Below are 25103 nucleotides of genomic sequence, written 5' to 3'. Positions count from 1 at the left end.
GGGGGAGGGGCCATCTGTCGTTCTGATCGGCCAATCCGGCCAAAACCACGACACCACCACAGTACCCAGATTTGTGACTAATATTTTATTTTCATTCCTTTACAAGCAAGAAAATCCCTGGATTAAAACAATCAGAATTAATCAGATACCCCAAAGAATTCACCAGGAAATGGCTGTCAGGATGACCAGAATTTCTTGGGCTGGGTTTAGTCCTGAAATCCAACTTCAGATCTGCCTCAGCACCAATATCCCAAGCACATTGAGATACGACTTTCCAGGTGACACATGCCCCATCATATCAGAAGCAATAATGCAGCTGCCCTGCTGTCCTACGGCATCGCGCACTAGTGGGATCCCTGTGGGCTGAAACAGTGGACAGTAAAGGAGCAGATCAAGTCCTTGGAGAAATGAAAGCAGGAAGAGGGAGTAACCCAGAGAGAAAATAACATGACCCAAATTACTAACTCTGAGATGCTAACAGCTAGGGATCCCACACTCCCACGAAGGGCTCTAAAGTGTTTCTCTGGTTTGATCTAATGCCCTTGTTTTACAGCCCCTCCCCAGGAAGAGGTGGGACTCTCCATACCCAAACAGGGTAAGCTGAAACTAGCACCGTGAATTCTGCTTGGAAGTTCTTCTGGAACAGTGCAAACCATCTATGAGCACTGTCATTCAGCTGACAGGAAGAGCCAGGCACTATACCAGCCCAGATAGCCCTGCAGAGTGTCCCTGTTAATCACTTCATGTCCTGCCTACAGAGCAATACAGCAAAGACTACATTAAACGGTAAACAGAAGGAAGAGACTAAAGTCCCCGGAGGCCTAGGGAATTCTAGACGTAGTCCTAGACGAAGGGAGCATGCTGTATCAGAGATACACAGGGCTCCTCTGGGACAAGAAAGAGGTGGGTGGGTTGCAGAGGAAACGTCACCAGGCTGCCAGGTCTGTACTGGGGCTGAGGAAGGGACTCACACCTACCTCAGATGCAGAAGACATTATAATCAGCCAGGGCCTGCTCCTCTGCAACAGGACATGAGAGACCTAAGTTATCCTTGCACAGAACCAAGCGCAAACACCCAGACAGACTTGGCACCCCATGGTTCCACACTCACCTGGATGGTAGTAGTCATAGACCCTGACATGGCCTGGCTTCAGGTTGGTCACCCCAACCTCCCGCTCCAGATGCAGAACACATGTCTCGGACTTATGGCTCAGCTGGGGAAGAAAAGCAAATAACAGCTCACTTACGAGCTCTTCTTTTTATTCCTCATCTAAATTTGATCCTACTGACAGACAATAACAGCTCTGTTGAGTCAAAGGCAGGACTTCAAGATGAATCTTTAATATCCTGCTCTGCTAGCCCAGTCCTTGACTCCCCACACAGCTCTGCCACTGTCCTCCGCTCCTGCAGCGTCTCTAGTACAACACGCACATACCTTGTCCAAGTAGAGGGCAACACCTCCTTGTGTTTTCTCAGTTCTTCTCACAGGGTGCCAATGCTGCAGCTAGGACGGGACAGCAGAAGAAGCAACTTAGTTGGGTCTTTTGAAAACCAAGTGTGAGTCATCCCAACAAGGTTCATCTAAGCGTGAGTGGGCAGATTCTCATTCACTCACTTCCAAACTTATTTTGTGCTCTTAGCCCTTCAAGCTGATCTCCCCGCAGGACTACTCAGCTCCTGCAAAACCCAAGGACAGGAACCTAGGCTACTTAGCTGTCAAGGATATGCTGAGTTAATTGAGCCGGAAGGATCACCATCCTCAAGGCACAAAGAGAGAGTAAGTGTTCATGTTTGTTGTGTGGCAGAGGGGAAGGGATGGTGAGATTGCTCGAGAGACAGGCAACACCTTCCTATGCAACCTCCCCCTCTCCTTGGGCATGGATGGTCCCGCTGACACCACATCATCACCCTAATTCCAGGCTTCTTACAGGCATCCCGGATCCTGGAGCCAGGACGAATCCAGACAGTAGGGATATCTCCACGATCACCATGTTGGAAGTGGATCTCTTCCCAGTGTACCTGGGGGAAAAGGCCAAAAAGACAGTCTCTCCCAGCCCAGCCAGGACCAGGGCTGAAGCAGTCACTGGTCCCTCTCGCAGGAGGCAGATGATGGCTGCGCTGCTCTGAGTATCCCCAACCTGAGGTGACTACGTACACTCCTCTCCCTAGCAAGAACCAAAGCCCTTGGAAACATTTCCCCATCCCCAAAGACACTTGTACCCTTCCTTCTCCATCTGCCATCTGGACCTTCTGCTGAAACTGCCCGGTGTCTCCATTGCAGCCAAGAAGCACCCCTCATCTCTCCAGCCATGCCTGACTTTCCTTCCCAAGTGGAGCTGTGTCCTTATAGTCACCTGACATTGACATAGACAGTAACGGAGTGTGTATCATCTTCCGTGCAATTGACTGGCTCAGTTTTCACTCGCACAGCAAAGGATGTGGAGACCTGTGGGGAGGGCACGTTGTACCTCAGCACCATCTGCAGGGAGAGAGAAGACGACAGAATAAGACATGGATAATTAGTTCAATATCATCATCACACCTTTTTTTTTCACTGACTAGACTAATCTTCAAGATATGGACTCCAGACAGTGACTGGATAAACCATACACAGTGAGCACACTCATCACTCAGATTGGAAACCTTCCATGATCCTTCCAGCTGGGGCTCCTTCTCCTCGCCCTTCCCCTCGAGACTGTGAGAGTTAGGCCCACAGTAGTGGGATCACTGTGCAGACTTCCATCCTCCAATGCCCTGAGAACCGTGGAAGCACCATTGTCCTCACATTTGGACATGTTATGTCTCTTGAGTCTCCTTCGGCACACAGGTTCATTGCATTGGCAACAGGCTGCGATTAAAACCTAGTTAATGCACATTTCTTTGCATAGAGCAGCAACGGAGACTTTTGGCTTTGATAAGATGATGAGCAAAGGGTTGCCACAGCAGGGTCTGTGGGAAGGGGGCTACCTACTTGGGTAAAGACACAACAGCTGCCGTGGGCCTCCACCAAGAACTTCCCCGGGACTTCTGTCAGTGCCGCCTCCCGCACCAACAGCCGGTTCTGGTAGGAGACTTGGAACTTCCTCTCAAAGCCTCTCTGGGACTTCACCCTCACTTCTGCAGCCCCTTGTGTGCTGTGTGTCAGTGCTGCGTACTTAGCCAAGGCCTGCAAAGCGACTACTGTGTCCTGAAAAGGAAGAAACAATTATATTTGCGCATTTCCTTTGCGGCTCCGAGACCCAAAGACACTTGGGTCCTCGCCATTGTGAGGACCTCCGTATACTAGGGCTCCTCTCCTCAAAGCCTTCATGCTGTTATTTTCACACTTGCATATATTGCGCAGAGGTTCTTTTTCTCAAGCCACAATGCCTTCCCTGTCTGTGAGTTACCTGTGTTGAGGCAAACCCTCCATAGGCATTCTGCTGCCTTGTGAGCCAGGCCACGATGCCAGACGCTGTGGTGAGATCAGACCCTGTGCTATTGGACTTGGAGAGCAGGGCCAGGAGGACATAGGCTGTCAGCTCCACATCCACAGACTGTGTCTCCGACAAAGGGCTGGTGCTGGGCCTCGGCTTGGATGGGGTCTGACTCCAGTGGATCTGCCCACCTGGGAAAGGAAAAGAGTAGATGACATTGAGGGATGTCAGGAAAGAAATCCTGAAGGCCTAGGAGTCACAGTGGCTTGTGTATGCAAAGACCATTGAGTAAATACCTCATGGCTGGGTCATCACGTCACTGGGTGAACTGCAATCCCATGTATTTTGCAATACCCAACACTCCATATTTATGCATTTGAAGACCCATTTGCCGAGGTGATACGCAAAAACTAATATGCCAGTAATCTGCATACATATTACCTCCCAGATGTCCAACTTCTCCATCGCCCTGTTTGCCAGGTCCACTAATTATCTGATACTAGCTAGCTACCCACTAGCCAGTCCTGGGGGCCAGGGACTAACAAGAAGTGGGGCAGCTTGCCAGCTTGCTTCCCTCTCTGGCACTTTGCAGTCCTGCCTAAAAAAGCCCGCTTCTCTCGGAGCCCAACCTCTACTGCAGGTATTAGAAAAGTATGAGAGGTTTGAAGGAAATCAGCACCCACACTACAGTATGGCCAGCACATACCTTGATTTCATAGACTGGATGTCTAAAAAGTCTCTTTGGTGAAGGACAGGATTTAAGACCTAAAGGGTAAGGACCATAGTCCTTCTAGGTTGCATGTAACCAAAGGCTCGGAAAGGTTGCTCGTCCCTTCTCTGACGTTCACCTGGCACTGAGATTCCCGTACCTGCTCTGATCGCCTTTCGATCAAGCTTATCAAGTAGCTCTTGTGTGCGTTGAGAGTCCTTAGCCAGGGCAAAGGTGTAGGCCAGCAGGGCTTGGGTGTAAGTGCTGGCAGCTGTGGGAACAGAAGGAGCGATGCAGCCCAGAGCCTTGCGCACCACCGTACTCTGCAGAGAAGAGTTGCACAGATGTTGGTCACACACAGGCACACGTGAGGCAGGCAAACGCTGAGGTACACAAGCAGAAGGATGCATTAGCATACGCCAGCGCGAAAAGTACCCCACACCAAGGTGTCTCCGTGCTTGAGCCTCAGCTCTTCTGTCTGTACCAGTGCAGCACCAGTAAGCAGGGTCTCCTTGGTGCAAGGTGCTTCATAGGCACCCCCCTGAGCTAGTCATGGGTTTCATCAGTGCTCTCTCAGTGAAACGAACACCTTTACTGCTGCAATAACACCCCCGTGTCATACTTTCCAAGTCCAAACATGACAAGAGCAACAACACACAATTGCAAATGCTTACACCCAGCCTACTGACCGAGATCACTGTGTTCAGTTCCCCTCCAAGGTGCCTTACAAGGTCACCGGGATTTCCAGTTTCCCCTGGAACACCAGTACTGTTGTCGGCAGGGAACAGCAAACCCACTGGGTCTCAGCAGCATTGTATTCCAGCATTCAGCTATGCTATTCCAAACATGAGCCAAAGGCTCGCAGTGGTTGCCTGTCCCATACGTGTGCAACTACAGCACTTCATGTTTTCCCCTCTTCCAGTGGCCTCTTGGTTAAGTAAAGCAAGGATCCCACAAGGGCTACATTTAAGATTTATTCTGACACGCAACATTCTCCTCACCTCTTTCCCTTCTATGAAAGAGAAAAGGTAACATCTGTGTCATCTTGTGCTCTCTAGGTGGTGTAGCAGTATTGGTAGATGCAGCCACCAATTCTCAGAAACGCTCATAGTATCTGCTCATGGAGTATCAAATGTTCCCAGGATCCAGATGATGTTTTTTGGTTGTTCTCTCTTGTTAAAGCCCAGCAGAAGCAGTAAGCTAAGCTTCCATCATTTCAGAAGTCCTACTTTTCTATTTGCCCTTAAATGTAACTGCAAGCAGCACAGTAACCTTTGTATTCTGTACCTGAATAGACATAAGTAGGAATTATATCTCATTTGTGAATTTGTTCAGAGGATCCTTTATTATTCCTTTTGTTTCTTAAATCTCTCACTCTCCCAGACAGTTATAATGGAGGTAGCATCACTAGTGTTTGTACAACTTCCAAAGTTCAAGTGAAAACACTTACTACCTGTGACGTGCTGACTGTTATCATCCATCTTCGTACCTTGTCTAGGAACAGTCAGACGTGTATCGTAACCCATGTGGCTGTCTTCTGGTGAAGACAAGAACTGAGAGTGCCACTCTGCTGGAAGTGTTTTCACACTTAGCGTGCTCACCCCACTGTTGACAACAGCAGTTCTAAGTGCATGCTGTACAGAAGTATTTTGCTTCCCTGGGAGCAGTCACGTGCCAGCTAAGAAACTGCTCCTCTACAACGCGCCATTTGTTTCTGCAGTCAACATAAATGATCTGTTCTGTTTCAAGAGACCCATTTCCAACACAGAGTCGGGGTAGAGGGCTGTTTGTCTCTGCCTAGACTTTTTGTCATACAAACCATGCTTTAATATGAGTTCATTCAGAACACTGTAAAATATCTCCAACCTTTTCTCTGCATTTTAACCCCTAATGACTTTCACGGGCCTTTTAGGTATGCTTGTAAGGGAAAGCAGGATCTGTTCTGAACATCTTGAGTGCGTTAGCCCTTGCAGGACATCCTCAAACTCTTTCTCAGGATTTTGACCTCCCATGATTGCGTATTCTTTGTAAAATAATTTATAACCCACTCAAGGATTATATACTCTTCTGGGTGCTATGACAAGTTTTGTGTTTCCCACTTCATATGCCCACAGACCTACTCAGCAAATTCCTTCACTGCAGCTAGGATAAGTCCTGTGAGACTTATATTTTTACGTATTTGTTGTTACTTGTGAGTGTCTCCCATTGTCATGACCATTTTATTTAAAAACAATGGTTTATGCATGCGTGTCCAATTGAATAACTGTCTGGTTACTTTCACATCAACAAATCTAGTGATGCAATGAAGCATTCCTCACTCCACGGACAATCCTTTCTGAGCTAACAGCACTGTTGTCATCTTCTCTGGAGCATGAGGAATTTACGAAGTCTCCTAACTTGTGGTAACCTAGATTTTCTCACCACTGTCAGAGCACTAAGTCATCCTCTGTGGATTTATTCAGGACAGAGTGGCTTCTACTAGCTCATCATGCAAATTGCTTTGAGGTCTTGTTTATCTCCCTTTCAGGATTTTACTCATGGATTTGGTGCACACTTTGGTCTCTCTGCTTTCCTTCCCAAATGACAAAACTGGTTCTTAAGACCTACAACAAACTCTTGGTTCATTTTCTACCAGGATGAAGGTCCTTGTCCTTTTGTTTCCTTCTGCTGCAGAGCACAGTAGGTGTCAAATATTTGTCATCCAGTTTTGTGAAAAGCCTCCTCCACAAAAGTCAGCCAAAACTCAGACAGTTCATAGAATTACTAAATGATAGAATAACTCAGATTGGAAGGGACCTCAGAAGGTCTCTAATCCAACCTCCTGTTCAAAGCAGGGTTAGCTATGAGATCAGACCAGGTTGCTCAGGGTTTTATCCAGTCCGGTCTTGAAAACTTCCGATGATGGAGAAAACTAAACCTCTCTAGGCAACCTGTTCCAACACTTAATTGTCCTCATGGCGAAAAAAGGTCACCTAAAGGATATCTGTTACCAGAAAGACGGTTAATGTACATCTGTCTTGCTTTTTTCCCTAAAGCCATTGCTTTCAGTTGCAATGAAAAGTACTGCTCTTTCACTTGTTTTTCTTATTTCCAGAGAATTTTGCTTCTCAAAGTCTATTGCAATAGCATTTCTCCATCAAGTTGACTACATTTTTTTTAACTGCCAGTACTACAGAGTAATTAGTTATGATCTTTAGCACTTATAAGAATGCCCTCTTGTTATTACTTAGATGCGCAATTCCAACTGCCCTGATTCACAACATGTGTCCCCTACAGCACTCCTTTCTCAAACTTCCACGGTCTGGGAAGCTAACGCATATCGAAAATGTCATTATGGCTATTTAATTGACTGTGAGAGCAGCTACACCAACCTCTTCTCCCCAACTACTCACCACTGGCTCTCAGCTGTGTATAGTACAAAAGGTCACTAGGAGTGGGGGGAGGATGGGGTGGGAGGCGAATGAGGAGCGGGAATGAGCAGCCAAAGCCTGGGAAATGGGCATAGTATCTAGCCATGAGCTCCAATGGCTCCCTGTAGTCTAACCTCACCTTCTCCCCTGCCAGCGATGTCCTCCTCAAGGGATACTTGAGACTTTTCCCTGAGAAGTGATAAGTTCTTCCTCTCCCATCCTATTACTTTCTCCACAAGTTTCTCCCAGACGCTCTGTTGCCTGCCTCAGTGACACCACTAAGCTCTTCAAGATTCAGATCTTAAGGGAAGACCATGGCAAAGAATCCCAATATTTACCTCTGGTGTCTCTCCTGCCTCCAAGTATGCAGCAGTGATGTAGGCAGCCAAGAGGACTTCCCCATCCACACCTCCCTACAAAAAGTATAAACATCCAAAAAGCTGGGAAAGTTAACACACAAAGACCTGAAGCTTTGCAGTAAAGGTCCCACCTATCCCTTGCTTCCTCCCACACAAGAAAGCAGAACAACACAGGAAAGTGAACTAAAACAATTACCAGTAGATTTGGCAAGAACTGCTTTGAGTTGTCCTTCAAGGTGCTCTGGCTCCTACCTTCATGGCCGTGTGAAAAAGTTGGCCCACATTTCTGAAGCAACCATTGGGAAGCTGGTGGGACTCCAGCCAGGTGAGAGCGGCTTGGATTGTCCTGTTGTCCAGAAAAATGTATGGCTTGGCTTGGACAAAGCATTTAACCACAAATGCAGTCAGCCTGGTTGGGAGGAGAACAGAAAAGAGACATGAGAGAGGGAAAAGAGCAAAGCAAAAAGAGACAGAGTGAATGAGAGAGAGGGAAGAATGAGCAGAAAGAAAGAATCTAAGTAGAAGTTGAGGAAAAAGAGAAAAAGTGGGAGTTTGAAACTGGTGGGTCTCTCCTCACCTATTGTTCTGCTATTCCTTGTTTGCTAGTCCAAGGATAGCTCATCCCAAGGACAGCTGCATACCCCTGGGGTGCCCTAGCCTGCAAAGCATCTGGAACACTTTGTGTTCAATAGGACAGAAAGGATTCAATGTTGGAAGCAGAAAGCTGCCCACCTCTAGGCTTTTAGACAGCAGGTAGACAGCAGGGAGAGAGCCCAGGGCTTACCAAGTATTACCGTACCCATCCTTAGTACCAAATTCACTGTAGGAACCATCAGGGTGTTGATACTGCAACTGTATCTGGTACCCTGGGAAGCCGGATAGGACATTAGTGCTCAGAATGGTATTTACAGTGAAATCACTGGGCAGGGAATGGAGTGATGTCAACATTGTAAGTGGTTGAGTGCTCTGGAGGGAAGGGGAGTAGGCAACCGTTGATAGGTTGAACACAGGGGAAGGCAGAGGAGCAAGGTGGGTCTGCGGTACTTGCCATTGCGCAGGAATCCTGTTGCCCTCTCCTTGATCTCAGGGGTCAGCTGCCTCGTCTTCTCCAAGTACTGCAGCACATAGACAATTGGGGCAAACAGCACCATGTTCTGCTCCCCACAGCCGTGGGGCATCTGCACCAGGTGGTCCAGGTTCTGTAGTGCCGTCCCCATGAGGTCACCTGGAACAGAGCACAGGCACCCTTACCACCTCCTGGGCAGGAGGTTTGGGGATTCACCTCCTCCTACCTGTGACCAGCTCCCAGCAGTGTGCCGGGCAAGGTAGCCCCAGCACAGCAGCGGGAGGGCACCTCTGTCCCGCAAGCTTATCAGTCCCACTGTGCCCTCCGTACAGGCTGTACACATTCCCATCCTGGCAGGGGAAGCCTGTAAACAGAACACCCTCTCCCTTGCTGAGTGCTTTACTTACCTGGAACCAGGAAGTGCAGCCATGCGCATGGGAAGAACAAGGCAGCGGAGCCTCAGAAATTTCGGAAAGGGTATGGGGGATTCTGAGTTAGAGCTTTCCTAGGGCTAAACGCAGAGATATGGGATTTGGAAAGGTATTATCATAACTGAATTCCTTACCGGTGACCGAGACGGAGGCTCTGACCGAACCTTCAACCACATTTGGAGGCAACATCAGAGACACAGACTCCTGTGCTGGATTCCCTGACACCAGCAGGGTAAGATGTGCAAGGAGGACAAAAAGAAAGAGATTCTGATGAAAACAGCCTTCAAAATCCCCAGGAACTGTTCGAGACTGTTCTGTGCTAACATCCCATTTTCCTGTCACAGAGGTTGCAGATCCCTTCAAAAACCCTGTCTCATTCCACCCTCAGCTCCTTCCATCCCCCTCATCACGACTGCGCTATTCTAACAGCCTTTCTTCTAAAGAGGTTGACAGGATCTTGTCCTGGAAGTCACCTGCTTTTCTCTACATAAGTTACTCCATCTCATTTCATTTCAGATTTCAGTTGCGGGCATGTCTTCTCAATGGGCCTCATGCTCTCAAAATTTGCTAATGGCCCCATCATATACCATAAAATTCAAGATCGGAGCAGCAATCTTAAGTCATAACCTCCAGCTTCACCCTGTTCTGTAGTCTTGTTTTATTACCACAGGTGAAAAAGGCCTCAAGCTGTCACATTAGTATCAGGGATGTTGATGCTAAAAGATTGGACCTCCCCACATCCTTACCCAGGGGAGGCTCTAGCTGGCACCACAATCACAATATGCTTCTCATGTTCACAGAGCAAATATTTCAACAAGTGGAAAGACGCAGGAGGTGGTTAGGCAGGAAGGGGCAGATGAGCAGGATGAAGGAAGAAAACAGTATCTCTACCTTTTTTGGGACACAGGATGGAGCTGTGAGCCTTTTCTACCAACACTCCCTCTGGCTGTGGAAGCACATAAAAGTAGCATTATAATGAGCACACAGGAGACAAACAGGATTACAAGCGGATTAGAAATAGATATGGACAAAATCCTGGTTCAGGCTGGAGAGTCAGCTGGAGTAACATCATTATCACACAAAAATGTAAATTATTGTCAATCATTTTCATTTCAGATAAGAAAACAACATGCATTTTCAGAATATCATAACTTTTTAATGCCTGTGAAACTGATGCTGTAAGATTCATCAGAGACCTCAGGAGCGAGGACATAAAAGAGTGTACGTATTTAAAGTTTTCCATGGTATGAAGTGGAGGATATCCCTCTACATTCCACATCCATCAGCCCTCACAGCTGGGCCCAGCTCAGGCCCTGATATTCTGGTTACACATCTTGAATAGCAAGGGGTAACTCCCCAAATTAACCTGCACAAGATCTGGGAATGGCACAAAGCCCACTTTTATTCCTGTGTAACAAAAGAGCTTGTCTGACCCGGACTAGGAGGAGTTTGGTGATCGTGTCTTTCTGTCCTTGGTTTGGAACAAATGGTATCTCTTTGTCACAGAGCTCTTGGGTGGCCACAGCCTCTGTGCTGAGGGTGATGTTCATGAGCCCTGAAAATAACACATATTTAGGTCAGTTAAACATCTTCTATTGTATTAATGGGAAATGCTTCCGGAGAAGTCACCTGTTGACAACAAAAAATTGGATCAGAGCTCTATATGATTCTGTATCTCCGAGCATGAATTCAATAGCAATCATGACCTCAATGATGAATGCAAATGAGCACCCTCTGGTTAACAGGGTAAACAACGTCTCACTCCATGTCAGCTCCTACAAAACATCCCCACCTTGGTCCCACCCTTTCCCAATTCCACCACAGCACCTCCCTGTCCCTCTCACCCAGTTGCTCAGCTGTGACACTCCACTGAAAGGTCCTGGCTTCACTGGCACATAAGCAGCTGCTGTAGACACAGCCATCACATGGCTTCAGCTGGAAGTGTGCAAACTCCTCCAGGGTCACTTGGATCTGAAGGGGCAGCAGGGATGGCAGACGGTAACAAGATAAACATCACGGGCCATAGATTTCAGCCATCTCCTACCTACCCATACCCTGCTTTTCCTGCAGAGCCTATCAGGGCTCACCTACCTTCATGCATCGCTGCAGGTAGTTGAAGACTGTGGCCTTCAAGATGAAGGTCTCACCCTGAATCACAGAAGATGGCAGTGTGAGCTCCACAAGAAAGGGCTTGAAAACAAGCAGACTGGAGGCTGGAGCAAGTCCAAAGCCATTACGTCCTGTGCAGAACATCTCTGCTTTCCACTCTGTGATGGTGTTAGGCACAGTGACAGTGACATTCTTGTTTCCACTGGGACTGCGGAGAAGTAGACAGCAACAGATGCATTTAACTGAATCTTGCTGTACGCAGCACCAGGTGACCTGGTCTGCGCCATTCTCTCCAGTGCACCACATCCTCTAACCTCAGTCTAACCCCTAACCTCTGCTGAACATGTAGCCCTTGTAGGGTTACGAGTAGGTCCTTGCAGAAGTAGGGACCCCTGCCTCAGATGCTTATATCAACAGAACATTTTTGACAGCAGGTTACACGCTTGCAAGATGCCATCAATCACACTCGGTGCTTTTCTCAGACAGCGCTTGCCCTTTGCACAGCTAAAAATGCTTTACAGATGTCAGCAGTTTTATTCGTCTTGGTCTGGGGCTGGAGAACCAGGCACCAGAAGAACAACAAGACTGGCTCAACATCAGTAGGACTTAGCAGGAGACAGATCCAGCCATTCACTTTCCTGTGAGACACTGACAGCTTAAAGTCCAACAAGAAGACAGGGCAGAGACTTGGCTTGTGCCCACATCCCAACTTCTGAGAGCAGCAGACTGTGGCTGCTACAAAACAGCCCTAGCTAAAGCTAATAATATTATTTAACTCCAATAATTGGAGACATTCACTTTTGGCAGGCACATGCAGGAAGGCAACGCAACATAGAGACTTTTGGTTGCACAGATCAGGCTGGTGGACAAATCACACAGGAGATATCTGCTGCTAGGGAGTGAAGAGATGGATGTAGCTGTAAGGATGGTGGAGGTGGGAGAGGGCAGACATGGGGGCCTCTGGCCTGAGCAGACTCCAGTCTCCAGACACCAGACAAGAAATTCTTGAAGTCACAGATGAAAAAATCTCCAAAAGCTCCCTCAGCAGACCCTGTGTATTCACTGAGCCTCTCTCACATGACACAGTTCCCAGTCCTGTGAAGGACTTCTGTGGAAATCAGTCTCCCCTGCACCCCGGGATACATCCTGTGAGCACAGTTTGTGAAATGCCGGCCCACAGGGCTACCACAAGTAGAGTGCAAGCAGTAAACCAAGCTGGTTTGCTGCACCGCACCTGCTTTCCTATCTTCCCATGCCAGCCACCTCCCATAGATGGACAATACTTCTGTATGATCACCTGGTACTGGAAAATGCATTTGATGCAGACATCAGCTCTGAGGAGAAACGGCCTGACAGGTATGAGCCCCATGACATATGTCCTTAGATATCTTCCTCAGCAGCTTATGACCTAAACCCAGCTGTATCTGCTGCCATTCCCAGTCATGCTAAGCCACCCAGACTAGACCCACACTGCTCGCTTTACTCACCCCACAGAATACAAATCCCATATCCAGGTTTTGGGGAAATGCTTGTGTACTTTCTCTTCATCTGAAGATACAGGTGAAAACATAGTGGGCTGATAGGTAGATGTTGTCAGATGCTCTGCTGGAAATAACAAAGACCCTGTCACCACAGGGTCCTCAGGCCCTGGTTTAAAGCAGAGGGGCTCCAGCCCAGCTCAGGCTGCAGGTCATCAAGTGAGCTCTTGGGAAGCGTGGCACTGGAACACAAGGTGCTATCCCAAATTTTAAATTCTCCTGCCTCATTTCAAACAATAGAGGTGCTGTGGGCCTTACTTGCATTTGTAGGCAGTAGGAAGGGCAACTATTCCCTCACCTCAAAGATAAGACTTGGGACCCAGACAGCTCACTAACATTTCAGAGCCAGAAGCCATGAGCCCCAGGCAGCCTTACAATAGCACAACAGGTTTAGCGCCAAGGAACACTCTCGCTCCTCCATTTGTAATTACAGCAAGTACCGCCTCTTAGCTCAAACCCAGGATTGCTTTCACCTGAAAGACTGAGCATCCCATGTAAGAAGAAAGAGTTGACAAATGCTTACTGTTATATGCTATATGGGGCTGGGCAAACATCAACATGGGCCTGGAAGTAAACATTGCTGTTTCCTGCAGCATAGTTGTCGATGGAGTGGTTGGACACGCTGTGGGTTTCCTGATATTGGTGTTGGACATAATTTTCAACCCCATTTCCTGTAAGAAAGAAAAAGAATTAATGCACCAGAAGCTTCTCCTCTCCTCTCTGCTCTCTACCCTGTGCCTTCTTGTCCCCTCATGCAGTGGGGACTTGGCTGTCCTCTGGCTTGGCAAAGTATTCTCGTGCTTCATTTTAAGAGGAAATTATTCAGATCTTCAACAATGGGCAAACAAGGTCTTCTGAGCTGATTCATCTGGCCTGAGTCAGCCAAATTTATTCTTTTTCAAACACATTGTCATTTAGGTACTGTACCTTCTCAACCTGCAGAGTCCAATTGCTCATGCTACGGAGATTAAACAAACTATGCGAAATCAAATTAAAGTAACCAATCATCCTTGGCATGCTGGATCACACAACCAAAGCACCGTAACCACACAAAAATTTTTTCTCGGTCAACAATTTCAAGTCACTTACTCAAATAACAAATGAGTTACAAGGGCCTAAACTGGACCTGTTCCCTGTACTGTCTGTAGTGGCCTCCCTAGGATATTGGTAAAGTCAGGGGGCCACACTTCCCTCAATTCATGAATTATCCCAACCCACCAAATCAACCATTTTTACCCTGAATGCTGTAAACACATCAGGCTCATCAGAATTTGGGAACCCGCATGAATGATCATCTTCAGACACTTGGCGAGGATACCTGGAGTTATCAACAGATGGGAACAGCCCATAGATCTGGGAAAGCAAGAAAAAGCAAAAAAAATAAAAAAAAAAATCAGCAGAAATAAAACTTGGCGTTCCCTTCCTGTCTTACGTCCAAGGCCTGTTTCAATTGCTTCTGGCTACCATGCATGAATGCATGCCAGAAAGCCCAGGCTCACTGTCACTGTTCCCTGGCTCTCCTCTGATGGAGCCAACACGAGCTGCTGAACACGAAGACAGAACAACAGCACCTGATTTACCACCAGCGCACTGAGTGAAGTTCAACCTCTTCCTTAACGCATGCCCCTTAACCCTTACTTGTGCCACACTGAGAGCGCTGCTGATCCCTCTGGGCAGTGCTTTGAGTTTCCTGGAAGACTAGCTCTGCACAGATGCAATGGTCTGACTGTCTCCTTCCCTCCCTCTTCCTGTCAGTACAAGGGAATGGAAGAAGTCAGAGCAGGCTCACTCACCAAGGAGCTGCTAAGCTGTTTTCCTGACTTGAGCAAAAGGTCGCTCTGATCCACAGTCCAGACAGCACACGTGGACCCAGGAGATGCCAGCAGGTGGAGACCAACCTCTGAATCAGGAAGGGTCTTGGGCGTTGAGAAGCCCAGCTCGACCTGAATAGGAAGAATGCAAGCAATAGGTGAGTGACATTTCTGCTGCAGGCCACCCCGTCATTTCCTGAACAGGGAAGGGACCTACATGAAGAGAGTTTCCAAGGACTTGCCTTGGATGGAAACCTGTGGAATCTCCCAAAGACCCCCCAGAAGGTATTTAAAAAAACATCACGTTGAGGTTCCAATGGGAAACATGACAAAGGGGAAGCCATCAGTGTGCACAGCTGGAGACGTTCCTGAGTCAGAACACAGCACTGTCTTAAGCCAGCAAACCAGCCAGCCATGATCACACGCCTCCCTGAGCTGTCTTTCAGCTCCTTTTGGAGCCCCAGACCAAAAATAAGCCTAGTCCTTATTTCCAGGCTCTTTGTGTGGTTGGTCTCAGTTTCCTGTTCCTGCTCTAATCTGACTGTCTGTGGCAGATAAAAAGCTGTGGAGCAGGGGTAATGCCAGTCCTCAAAAGTTCATCTCTTGGAGTGCAAGACGCAGCCAAAAAAGCAGATTCCCATGAATGTCACAATGATCACAAGAGCTTAGCCTTTTCTCGATGGCCAGTAAAATCCACTATTTCCATCAGCCACTTTAAGGTGTCTTCTCAACACTACATACTAACAAGTCGAAGTGTCTGCTGCAGCAGCAGAGCAGCCTTGCGCTCTCTTGGGAATCGCACTAATGACCTGTGCTGGGCTGTGATCCTACAGGGTTGCAGTTGCTATAAAAGCCTATGGAGATAGATACCCATTTTCTGCCTTTCCCAAACATTGCAGCAGCCCCAACAATGCTCAGCACATACTTGCTCCCCACACCACACCACACTTCACCATTCATATACTGCAGTTCACACGACAGCATCCCACACAGCATCAGCCATACGTGGCTACGCATATTATGTATTCCTCAGTCTTTCATTGCAGCAGATGCATACACTCTCACACATTTAGTCATGGCCTCAGGCACAAATCCCACCTTATTTCTGAAGCACATGGAGACACTGAAGATGGCAGAATCGGCGATGATTTTTCCGTTAGGGAAGATAACATAAACAACAAGTCTTGGAGCTGGGGCATAGATTGAACTGAAGTTAAGAGGGATGGAGAAGCCGCCTTTCATCACTAGATGGAGGAGAGAGGGAAGAAGAGAAAGTAGATTTGCTATCAGAAATGGACTCTGATCAGCTTTTGCCATGCTGCATGTGCCTGCTCCGTTCCTTTCCTCGAGTCTTTCAGGACCAAGGAGATTTCTGGAGGCTACTGAAAGCATCAGCACATCTCTGGATCTGGTATTCGAGACCAGCAAAAGACTCTTCCTGGTTCTGTTCATTGCCTCAAGGAGATGAAACAGCTCTTTGGAGTTCAAGCTTAGCTACACAGAGTGAGAGTTTCAGACATCTTTCAAACCTCCCATCACCAAACATCTCCCATCCCATTCCCAACAAAGAGGTGACCTTTGTCCCAAAGTACCTATAATTTAGGTTTAAAAAAAAAAAAAAAAGATATGGAGAAGTAGACAACAGTGAGTCAACACCCATCAAATTATAAGCTGTGGCATCCTAACTACTCAAAGATTATTTGTAGACACTATCGCGAACTGAAGTAGGAGAGTTTTGATAGAGGGTAAGGCTATAGCTTCATGCCGCTTGCAAGGGCAGCAAAAGAAGACTTGTTTCAAAATGAAGAAAGTGGAGGATGAGCCTATGGGCTGGGAAATGCTGAGTATTGTTCTCTCAGTACCAAGCAGGAGGATAAAGGAAACATGAAAACTGGAAAGGCACGCTGCTCTGATGCAACAGAAAAGTGGAAAATTGCAAAGAGGCGTACGCCACATATCCAAATAAGATGGGAAGCCACAGACCACTTGCTTGCTATCCATGAAACAGGGAAGTACACTTACTTCTTGGCAGCCCAACCCAAACAGTCTTCTGACCTGCATGGACTATCCCTCTTTTCCCTGTGACCTAGGGAAGAATACAGAAAGGGAAGGGAATGCCAGTCACATAGTCCTTGAGAGCACTGTGCAGATCAAAGTAACCCTGAAATTGGAGATTAAATGGGGGTGGGAGGAGGGATATGAGCTTTACTCACTCTCAGGTAGCAGGGAGAGCTCAGGGGATCAAGACACTTGGGGAGGACAGGTAAGGCCAATACCTGCCCTGCATCTGTGCAAAGCCCAAAAGAAAGGTGCTGCCTTTCTTGCTATTACTGTAGCCCCAGAATCAAAACCAGGATCCAGCCCCACGATGGCTGGATGAGCTACCTGTCCTGGGCTGAGCCAAATCTATCAAATACCAGCCTTCTGGTGTTTGATCTGCAGGAGATGCTGAACTTGTACCTTGAGCCATCACCCAGTAGCACTTCCCCAGAAACTCACAAAGTAGGAGAAAATGACGCGTTTGGGCCCATGTTCCAGGTCCTCCTGGTAAATTCTGAAGTCCACCTGGACAGCCTGCTTTTTACCACAGGCCATCATTTCCAGCACGCGGACAATAGAGAGAAAACTCCTGCTGGTGCTGTAGAATGGACGTATGGAATGAGAGGCTCGCTGGTAACTCAAATCAACTGTCCCAGGCTCTTCATCCAAATTTTGATGCAGGACACTTGCCTGGTGAGACAAAAAAACCCACTGCAGTTAATTTCTCTAGTTAAGCAAGTCAGCTGCAAATCACCCTAGCTGCAGCTTGGTAAGAAGCTCAGATGGGGTCTGAGCAATACCATAGCACAGGTTTCTGTGTGGAGAGTTCATGGAGAACGCAACCGGGATCCGGAGAGTAAGCTCTCAGAGGGAGTCAACATCCAGAATACGGTGAGGTGTTTGGGGTTTGAATTACTGTCCTTCAAGAAGGAAGAGGGGAGATGTCTGTGGGAAGTAAATAGCTCTGAGATGCACGCGTACCCCTGCCAACAAGACAGACCCTTCCTCACTTACCTCTAGCGAGGCCAAGGTGCTGTTCCAAGCAGTTGTGTTCAGGCTAAATGAAGCTGTCCCAGAGTCCCCAGTGATGTACTTCTGCTTAAATTGCTGCTCACCACAGCTTAGCACGAGGATGACTTCTTTGTGCTTCAGTGCCTTGCCTTGGTAGTCGATGACTTTAATCTGAGAACATTGTGGTGAGCAAGAGAAGCGCAGAAGGGTCTAATCAGCGGACAGAATCTCCCGCTTCTCCAAGTCAGGATCAGCATTTCCAAAGACAGCAAGGTCACCCTTCCAGTCACAAAAAATATTATCAAAACTGCTACTGGTGAACTCCTGTTGTCACTTGCACTACCGTGTTTGTTCGCCCCCATGCTCTCTACTCCTTTACAGCTGAAGGCCTCCTGGCTGCTGAAATGCCAAGTGTTTGAGTTTGCACCCCACATATGGATCCCCATAGCTGCTGCTACTCAAGGCTTATTTGGCAAATGGCAGTCTTGGGTGTTATTCTCACTTTTGACAATTCAAGAGTTTTGTCTCTGGGAGTCATTCATGCCCTCCCAAGCCCCTGGCTGGAGGTGAGGCGGAAGAGACACTAGGTAACAGTTGCTGTGAAGGCATTGCTCGCGCTCTCCCCTCCAAAGGACTGTAACTGGGAATTACCTTCCCCCTGTACATCTCTCCAGTGTGGTAGTAAGAATTCACGTCATCAAACAAGGCCATCCCGACAATCTTGGAGATGAGTAATTTGTGGGAAGCATTGACCTGTATCCCTGAATGAAAGCAGCAAGACAGAAACATAAGGGAGGGAGCAAGGAAGGTGTTCAGCTGCTCACACATTTTATACCAGAGAGATGATTTTCCCAGGGCTCTGGGTATCTTCCAGCCCTTAGAGAGGTCCCTAACCTTCACCATCTGAGACCACAGGCACTCCGAGTGAGTGTGTCATGCCACAAGGAATTGGTGTCTCTCTCTGTATCTGTGAGGTTAGATGGCAGGCCCCAGCAGGCTCAGAAAGCTCAGAGCCCTTCCTAGCCTGAAAGTCTCCAGTGTTCTTGGTATGAATAGTGCATATCCACATGCTTCTTCCCAGCCACCAGAGATGTTTCCAGAGTTACCTGTACCATCCTCCACCAGCAAGGCCTCTGCAACTATGCTGTCCTGATAGTACCGAAAGTCTCGACTGAAGGAAGACAGACTCACATTTGTGAAGAAGCAACCCATCTCATCTGTCTGAAAGTACAAAGAGAGGAAACAAGGTCTGAGCAAGGCACTTAGGTTAGAAATTACACAAATGGGGCAGAAACAGCAGTTCAAAATCCCTGCTTTCAGGCAGCCTGCCTTTTGACATAGCAGTCCGGGATTTGGAGCAGGCACATGATGTACACCCAGTCACCAGGCACAGTTACGAAGAGGCAGCACCAATAGACGACTGGCCAAGCAGCCAAAACCCCCGAGCAACGTCACTGTTGTTTTGGCTAAAGCCTCCAGCAGCCTTGCCTTACCCTGGGGCTAAGCACAACTGTCTCTGAATATGGCCCAGCTCCTGATAGGCATCTCACCTGGTTGTTGAACTCCAGACAGAGATGAGGTTTTAAAGCATTGGGCAGGAAGGAGGCTATCTTCTGACAAAGGCCCACGTGAACCATCCCCTGGACACCTTTCCCATAGGTGTATCTGTTTGGGGAAGCAGGGAAAGGAAGAGAGAGTCACACACAGGGAGGGAACACAGGGCTTGCTTTGCATCGCCCCAGAGACCACTTATTCATGGATATTCACGGTATAGCACAAGAGCGTCAGCCACACAGCAGGCCCAGGAGTCCTGAGCCAGTAAGCAGGGTCAGGCTAGGGCACTGCAGTGATGGGAGGCCAAGGGCTCTGTGATATAATTAGTGCTAAACTAATCTATTCTGGAAAACCAGAATGTTGTAGGTGCTGACTCAGCATAGAGCTCTGCACTTTATATCAGCATCACCTGCAATAACCCCAGGATATGCTGACGGCATGCATCATCTTATGAGCAGAAGCATGGGTGATTAAGAAAGTGCTTTTCATTAAGAAAGCACCTTTACATGAGACTGTTAACCCCAGTGTCGTCCTTGGACTGTAGCTGGGGCAATTCCTTTTTGCCTCTTTCCTCCAGAGCATAACCTGGAAAAGCTTCCCTTCGTTTGCCACAAGTTTGTTCCGCGGGGAGATGAACACCAAATATCTGTTATGTACTGCCCCACAAATGGCTGCTTGCCAAAGGGTAGGTTGTTCCCCCAGATTTTGTGTGTAGAGACTTGTGGTGTGCTTTCAGAAAAAGGTCATTAGAGTACCAGAAGAAAAGTTAACAGGAATTTTTTGTGTTGCATCAGGGTGCAAACAACTGCCATGGAAGATTCTGGCCTCCCGTAACTGAAGGGTAACAAATTTCCCCCGAGCTCCTCATGGTTACCTAGCCATCTTATGCTCAACAGGCCAGAATTTAACACAAGGCCATCCCTCCAAGAAGAATCCTCACCTGCCACATACCCGGAGCGGGAAGGTTTTATCTAGCGCATAAATCTGATTTGGCGCCTCAAAGATCACTGCAAATTTTGGTGGCACTGGAAGGTAAAAAACAGATAACCATAAGCAACACTGGCCAGGGACAGCCTTTCCAGACAATCAACATGAAGATAGACTATGGTGGAATAAGGAAATGCCAGGAAATGAAGAAGAAAGGTGGTAAGAAGGGGAAAGGGAAGATTTCCATTGTTTCTTTAACAGATTTGTCTGTAGTCCCTGGTTGATTGCTCCTTCCCAAACTAAAACCCAAACACGTCCATGTCCTTGCACTTCTGACAGCTATTGAAACTGAGAGAAGACTAGACTCCCAACACAGTTAATTAGGGGATGAAAGAGAAGTGGGATGGCACTGGACTTCATACTCTCTGGAGAAGCCCATCCTAAATGGCCTTGTTTTGGCTGATGCAGAGATCTGCAGGAATCAGCTGTGTCAAAGATCTGGGGCCATGCACAACATTTCCTCCCACACACTGATGCAAGGTCCCAAATTGGTCTCTCTTCTGAGCCTCAGCTCAGACTCTTTTCTATGACATGCTATTACTTTTCCCATTTGCTCCCAGGATGGTTATCATGGAATAAACACCCAGCTTCCTGATCAAGAGTGTGAGGTCCTCTCTGCAGCTCAGACATATCCCCCACATGTGCATACCATACTCCTCAACGGAGAAGCTGCCATATGCGTTTGCATTGGTTACATTGATGACATATGTCCCCAGCAGAGGCTCATCACTTAGCTGGAAAGACAGATCTGCAATGCCGTCTTGGGGGACCACATTCAGCCACTGCTCTATCCGGTTGTTCTTAGGATCCTACACCCACAAGAGAGGAAGAAACAGTTGTTCCAGCACCTCACTGATCCACACTCCACAGAGATCAAGCTTCAGGATTTCAGTGCTGCAAACTACCAGGTTCTATATCTAAGGAATGAAATTTGGTATAGGCTAGTTAAGAAATTTTGAAGACAATGTAATGCTCACAGCACCTGAGTCTCCTTCTACACATCTCTCAATTCTGATCTCAAGGAAAGCACCTTCACAGTTCTAATCTTTTTTACAAAGGTCCACATCGATCTGTCTATACTCTTGCAACTCTAGAACAACTCAAATTTATCCTGAAGTAACTGGGAGCATAACCTCAAGAGCAAAAAACAGAAGCCATAGGGAGTATGTTAGCTTAAGAAATCTTGAAGTTCTACCATTCCACTCACAGGTCTGTAAAATCTATCAGGAACTGCATATGAATAGCCCAGTGAAATGGCTGCTACCAAGATTACTGTAACACTAGATTTCAGCATCACTCACCTGGAGAAACAGGGAAATCTGGGGGGGAAAAAGGCAAAAACATTAGAAGACAGAAACACATGCCAGCAACACACACGAGGTACTTCAGATGCAGAGCCTCCTCTTAAGGATATGCAACTAACGACTTGGAAATTTAGAGCACTGACAACAATATAAAGTAAAACAAACGTCAACAAAAAGGAGAAATACTGGGTGGGTCCATTACAGTAAGGTCTGGAGAAAAGGAAAGCAAAAGCCAATCAGGAGGTCACCCAGCAAATGACTTCCCAGCAGAGTATTCCATCAGGAAAACACTACCAAAACAGACCTAGCTGTGGCTCAGCTGTAGTCTTAAGGGGGTTATAGAGGTACAAGATCACATAATTTGGAAGGAACCTCTGGAGGTCAAGAGTCCAACACCCTGCTGAAGCATGTCCTCTTAGAGCAGATTGCTCATAGCCTTCTCCAGATGAGTTTTGAACATCTCCAAGGATGAAAATGCCTTCTCTGGGGCACCTGTTTCAGTATCTGATCATTGTTGCAACAAAAAATTTTTTCCTAATGTCTAATCAGAATTTTCCATGTTCTGACTTGTAGGAGCCAGACTGAGCCACCCTCCCCACCACACGTCCAGAAAAACCCAACTTTCAAACTATTCACTCCCCACGTGACACCATCACATCAGGAATCAGTATGTCCTATGCCTGTGCTTGCATGACCATTTTACCGAGACGAGCAAGAGACATGTAAACCTCTGCCATTTTCCTGAGTTACCAGCTTTTACTTGAGTTACTATTCTCCTCTGGACACTCCTCAGGCCTGGCCCAGGGACAAATGTGGAAAAGTTTCCGCTTTAGCAGATGAGCAAGGTAGAAAGGAAGTAGGATCCATGCATGGAACAGGGCAGCTTTTTCCACAGCCCTCGAGGGATGGCTTACCGAATCGTTGAGTGCAATGAAGTCCTCGTCCAGAGTCACAACACGGAATTTCACTGAAGGCAAGGAAATCGGGGAATATATTTATCAGATCTCAGTTCTTCCCTACAGACCCCTACTCTATGTGTTTCTCCAGCTCCTGTCTCCATTCTATACATATTTGTGACAACATCTGACACGGGCATTCCCACATATAACATACCATGGACAATGACTGAAGTTGCCTCCTGCAACTTCAGTCACCACAAGCTGGACATTACAGCCACCGAAAATATCTCATCAGCAAGAGACATCATCTCAAAGCCTTCTGCTAGGGCTGTCTGCAAATTTCAGTCAATCACAGCCTTTCTATATGGTGTTACCGGCAGAGTGAATACAGGCCATGGTTGGTCCCATTTGCATCTCTCACCTGTCTGCCCTGGTTGATAGGAGGGCTTGTCTGTTTGGATGAAGGTGCCACTGCTGGCTTTGCGGATCAGGACCTTTTTCTCCTCCTCGATACTGGCCCCTTCGCCCGTGATGATCAGTTTGACAGTGGCGATCTCCTCTGTGCCATCAGCTGGAGATGCAACCTGTACAGACAGAGGGGAGAGCATGCAGACCCCAGGTAATCTTCTTGGGGGCCCTGAGCAGGAATTGAAAGTAAAGTGGAAGAACTAACCAGTTCACCTCCACCTGTCCCAGGACATCCCCTCCAATATTTGGATACAGATCACATCCAGATCTCACTCAGTCCTACATGACAGTAGGAGGCCCTGCATGTCACGGAATCTGTCCTTTTACACGCTGGCTAAGGAATTTTGCCTCTGGTGACAAGCAGGTGCCTGACACCTCTGGGTCTTCTGACTTAGTCAGGAAGATGGGCAGATGCCAGAAAGGTGGGAGATGGTAGCACAGACTCAAAGGAGAGAGCCTGAGCTGTAGCAGACCCCCAAATGCTAGGTCTTCAGAACTACCCAGCATATACAAGCAAGAAAGCCAGATTAGAAAAGACAACCAAATGGTCTTCCCAGCTCCAGGAGCCAAAGACCCCAGCAGCCTCAGCAAAGAATATACTGCATAATAGAAGGGATACCGTTTAGGTATGTCTGCCTTATCCTACATCTTTGTTAAATTCTCACCAACAATGAATCAGCTCTAAGATGCTGTTTTAAAATAACAAGCACATCCATTTCCATCCAACTGCTCTCCGGTAGCTCCTAAGAGCTGAGCTGCTGCCTGACTTTGGGTCCTACAGAAACTGCATTATGTCATGCAAACAACCATTTCCCCAAGCTTTAGCTATGGAGCTGCAGAAGTCCTTCAGAGAAGAGCTAAAGCTGCTTCACCTGGTCTGGGATGGAAGAGAAGGAAACAGGTGGGTTATTCTTACGTATCCAGAAGTGTGGTAGATTATAACAAATGTAAGTTCAATTTAAAAATTAGATTCAGAAAGGGAATTCAGTTCTGATCAACAGATACTGCGCTGGGCTACATATCCCTAGGCACCACCCACTCCTCTTCCTAGCAGGCACACTCCAAGGCAAAGTAGACCCTGACCGTGTCATCCCTGGTTAGGGAGTAACACAAGGGATTTACAGTTCCTGAAGGAAAAATCAGTGATAGCATTTGCCTAGTGTGGCTCACCCAGAACTTAGTGCACATGAAAGTCTTCTCCTTCTGGATGGTTTCTTGCACTAAAAGCTCACGTCCTGCAGAGCGCTCTAGGACCAGATTCACTTGGAGTTTTGTTTCATAACAGGTGATATGGAGGCAGGCAACTTGGGTGGATGGGTAGCGGAGATCTGCAGGGATAACCACCAGGTAATGTCTGGGGTAGGGGAAAGAAGACATCAGAGGTGGCATCAGGTTGAGGGCTCAGAAATGCAAAAGCGCTTCCCTGCAGTGGCCCACTACTGGAGAATTCCTCAACAATGTGCCATGGCTGCAGCCAATATTCAAAAGCAACAGCGAACCCAGCAAAGTGATTGCTTCACTGATAACCTGAGAAATGGATTCTGCTTGATTATCTTAAGTACAGCCCTATAATCTATTTCAAACCCTTTACTCCGGTTGTCTTCTGAACTCCCCAAACCCATCCCTTGCAATCTTCAGAAGTGGCCTCATAACCTTGCAGTCTAGACACCAGTGATTTGATCTGGCATGGCAACTGGAGAAGCAAACATCCTTGGGCCGAAGATCTGACTTGGAAGCCCACCAAAAGTGTAGCTTGTATTTTAACTCACAGGAGTTGATCTAATGCGTGGTAGGCCACGTAAATGACTCGGCTACCCTCTGGGGTGGTCTGATACAGCAGGAAGCAGGAGAGCTGATGGCATGGAATGTCGTCCATCTACCCAGACTGATGCCTTCATGAAAGAGACCTAAAAGAAGTTCAGCATCACTCACAGTTGGTGAAAAGCAGCTGCAATGTGGAACAGAAGGCTCAGGAGGACAGCTATCCTCAT

General features: G+C 47.5%; 1 protein-coding gene across 1 annotated transcript; it reads right to left on the bottom strand.

The window, feature by feature from the left end:
* Positions 1 to 978: 978 nt before the first annotated feature.
* Positions 979 to 25103, bottom strand: LOC141743845 (alpha-2-macroglobulin-like protein 1). Its single transcript, XM_074588845.1, has 35 exons — positions 25045 to 25103; positions 24283 to 24466; positions 23066 to 23228; positions 22660 to 22712; positions 21743 to 21760; positions 21091 to 21250; positions 20395 to 20479; positions 19451 to 19565; positions 19007 to 19121; positions 18552 to 18661; positions 17904 to 18071; positions 17349 to 17579; positions 16872 to 16935; positions 15948 to 16093; positions 14832 to 14981; positions 14275 to 14391; positions 13562 to 13709; positions 12988 to 13105; positions 11483 to 11708; positions 11236 to 11362; positions 10825 to 10946; positions 10283 to 10337; positions 9526 to 9609; positions 8943 to 9119; positions 8679 to 8760; positions 8147 to 8303; positions 7874 to 7948; positions 4286 to 4448; positions 3390 to 3607; positions 2972 to 3187; positions 2355 to 2479; positions 1929 to 2019; positions 1436 to 1504; positions 1112 to 1214; positions 979 to 1040 (listed from the first exon to the last, which is right to left on the bottom strand). Exons 1-35 carry the CDS (start codon positions 25101 to 25103, stop codon positions 979 to 981), a joined length of 4356 nt encoding a protein of 1451 aa, XP_074444946.1.

Source organism: Larus michahellis, chromosome 1 (genome assembly GCF_964199755.1).
Source record: "Larus michahellis chromosome 1, bLarMic1.1, whole genome shotgun sequence".
NCBI classification, from domain to species: domain Eukaryota; kingdom Metazoa; phylum Chordata; class Aves; order Charadriiformes; family Laridae; genus Larus; species Larus michahellis.
The sequence above is the reverse complement of the archived record's forward strand: the minus strand, read 5'-3'. Positions and strand labels throughout refer to the sequence as shown.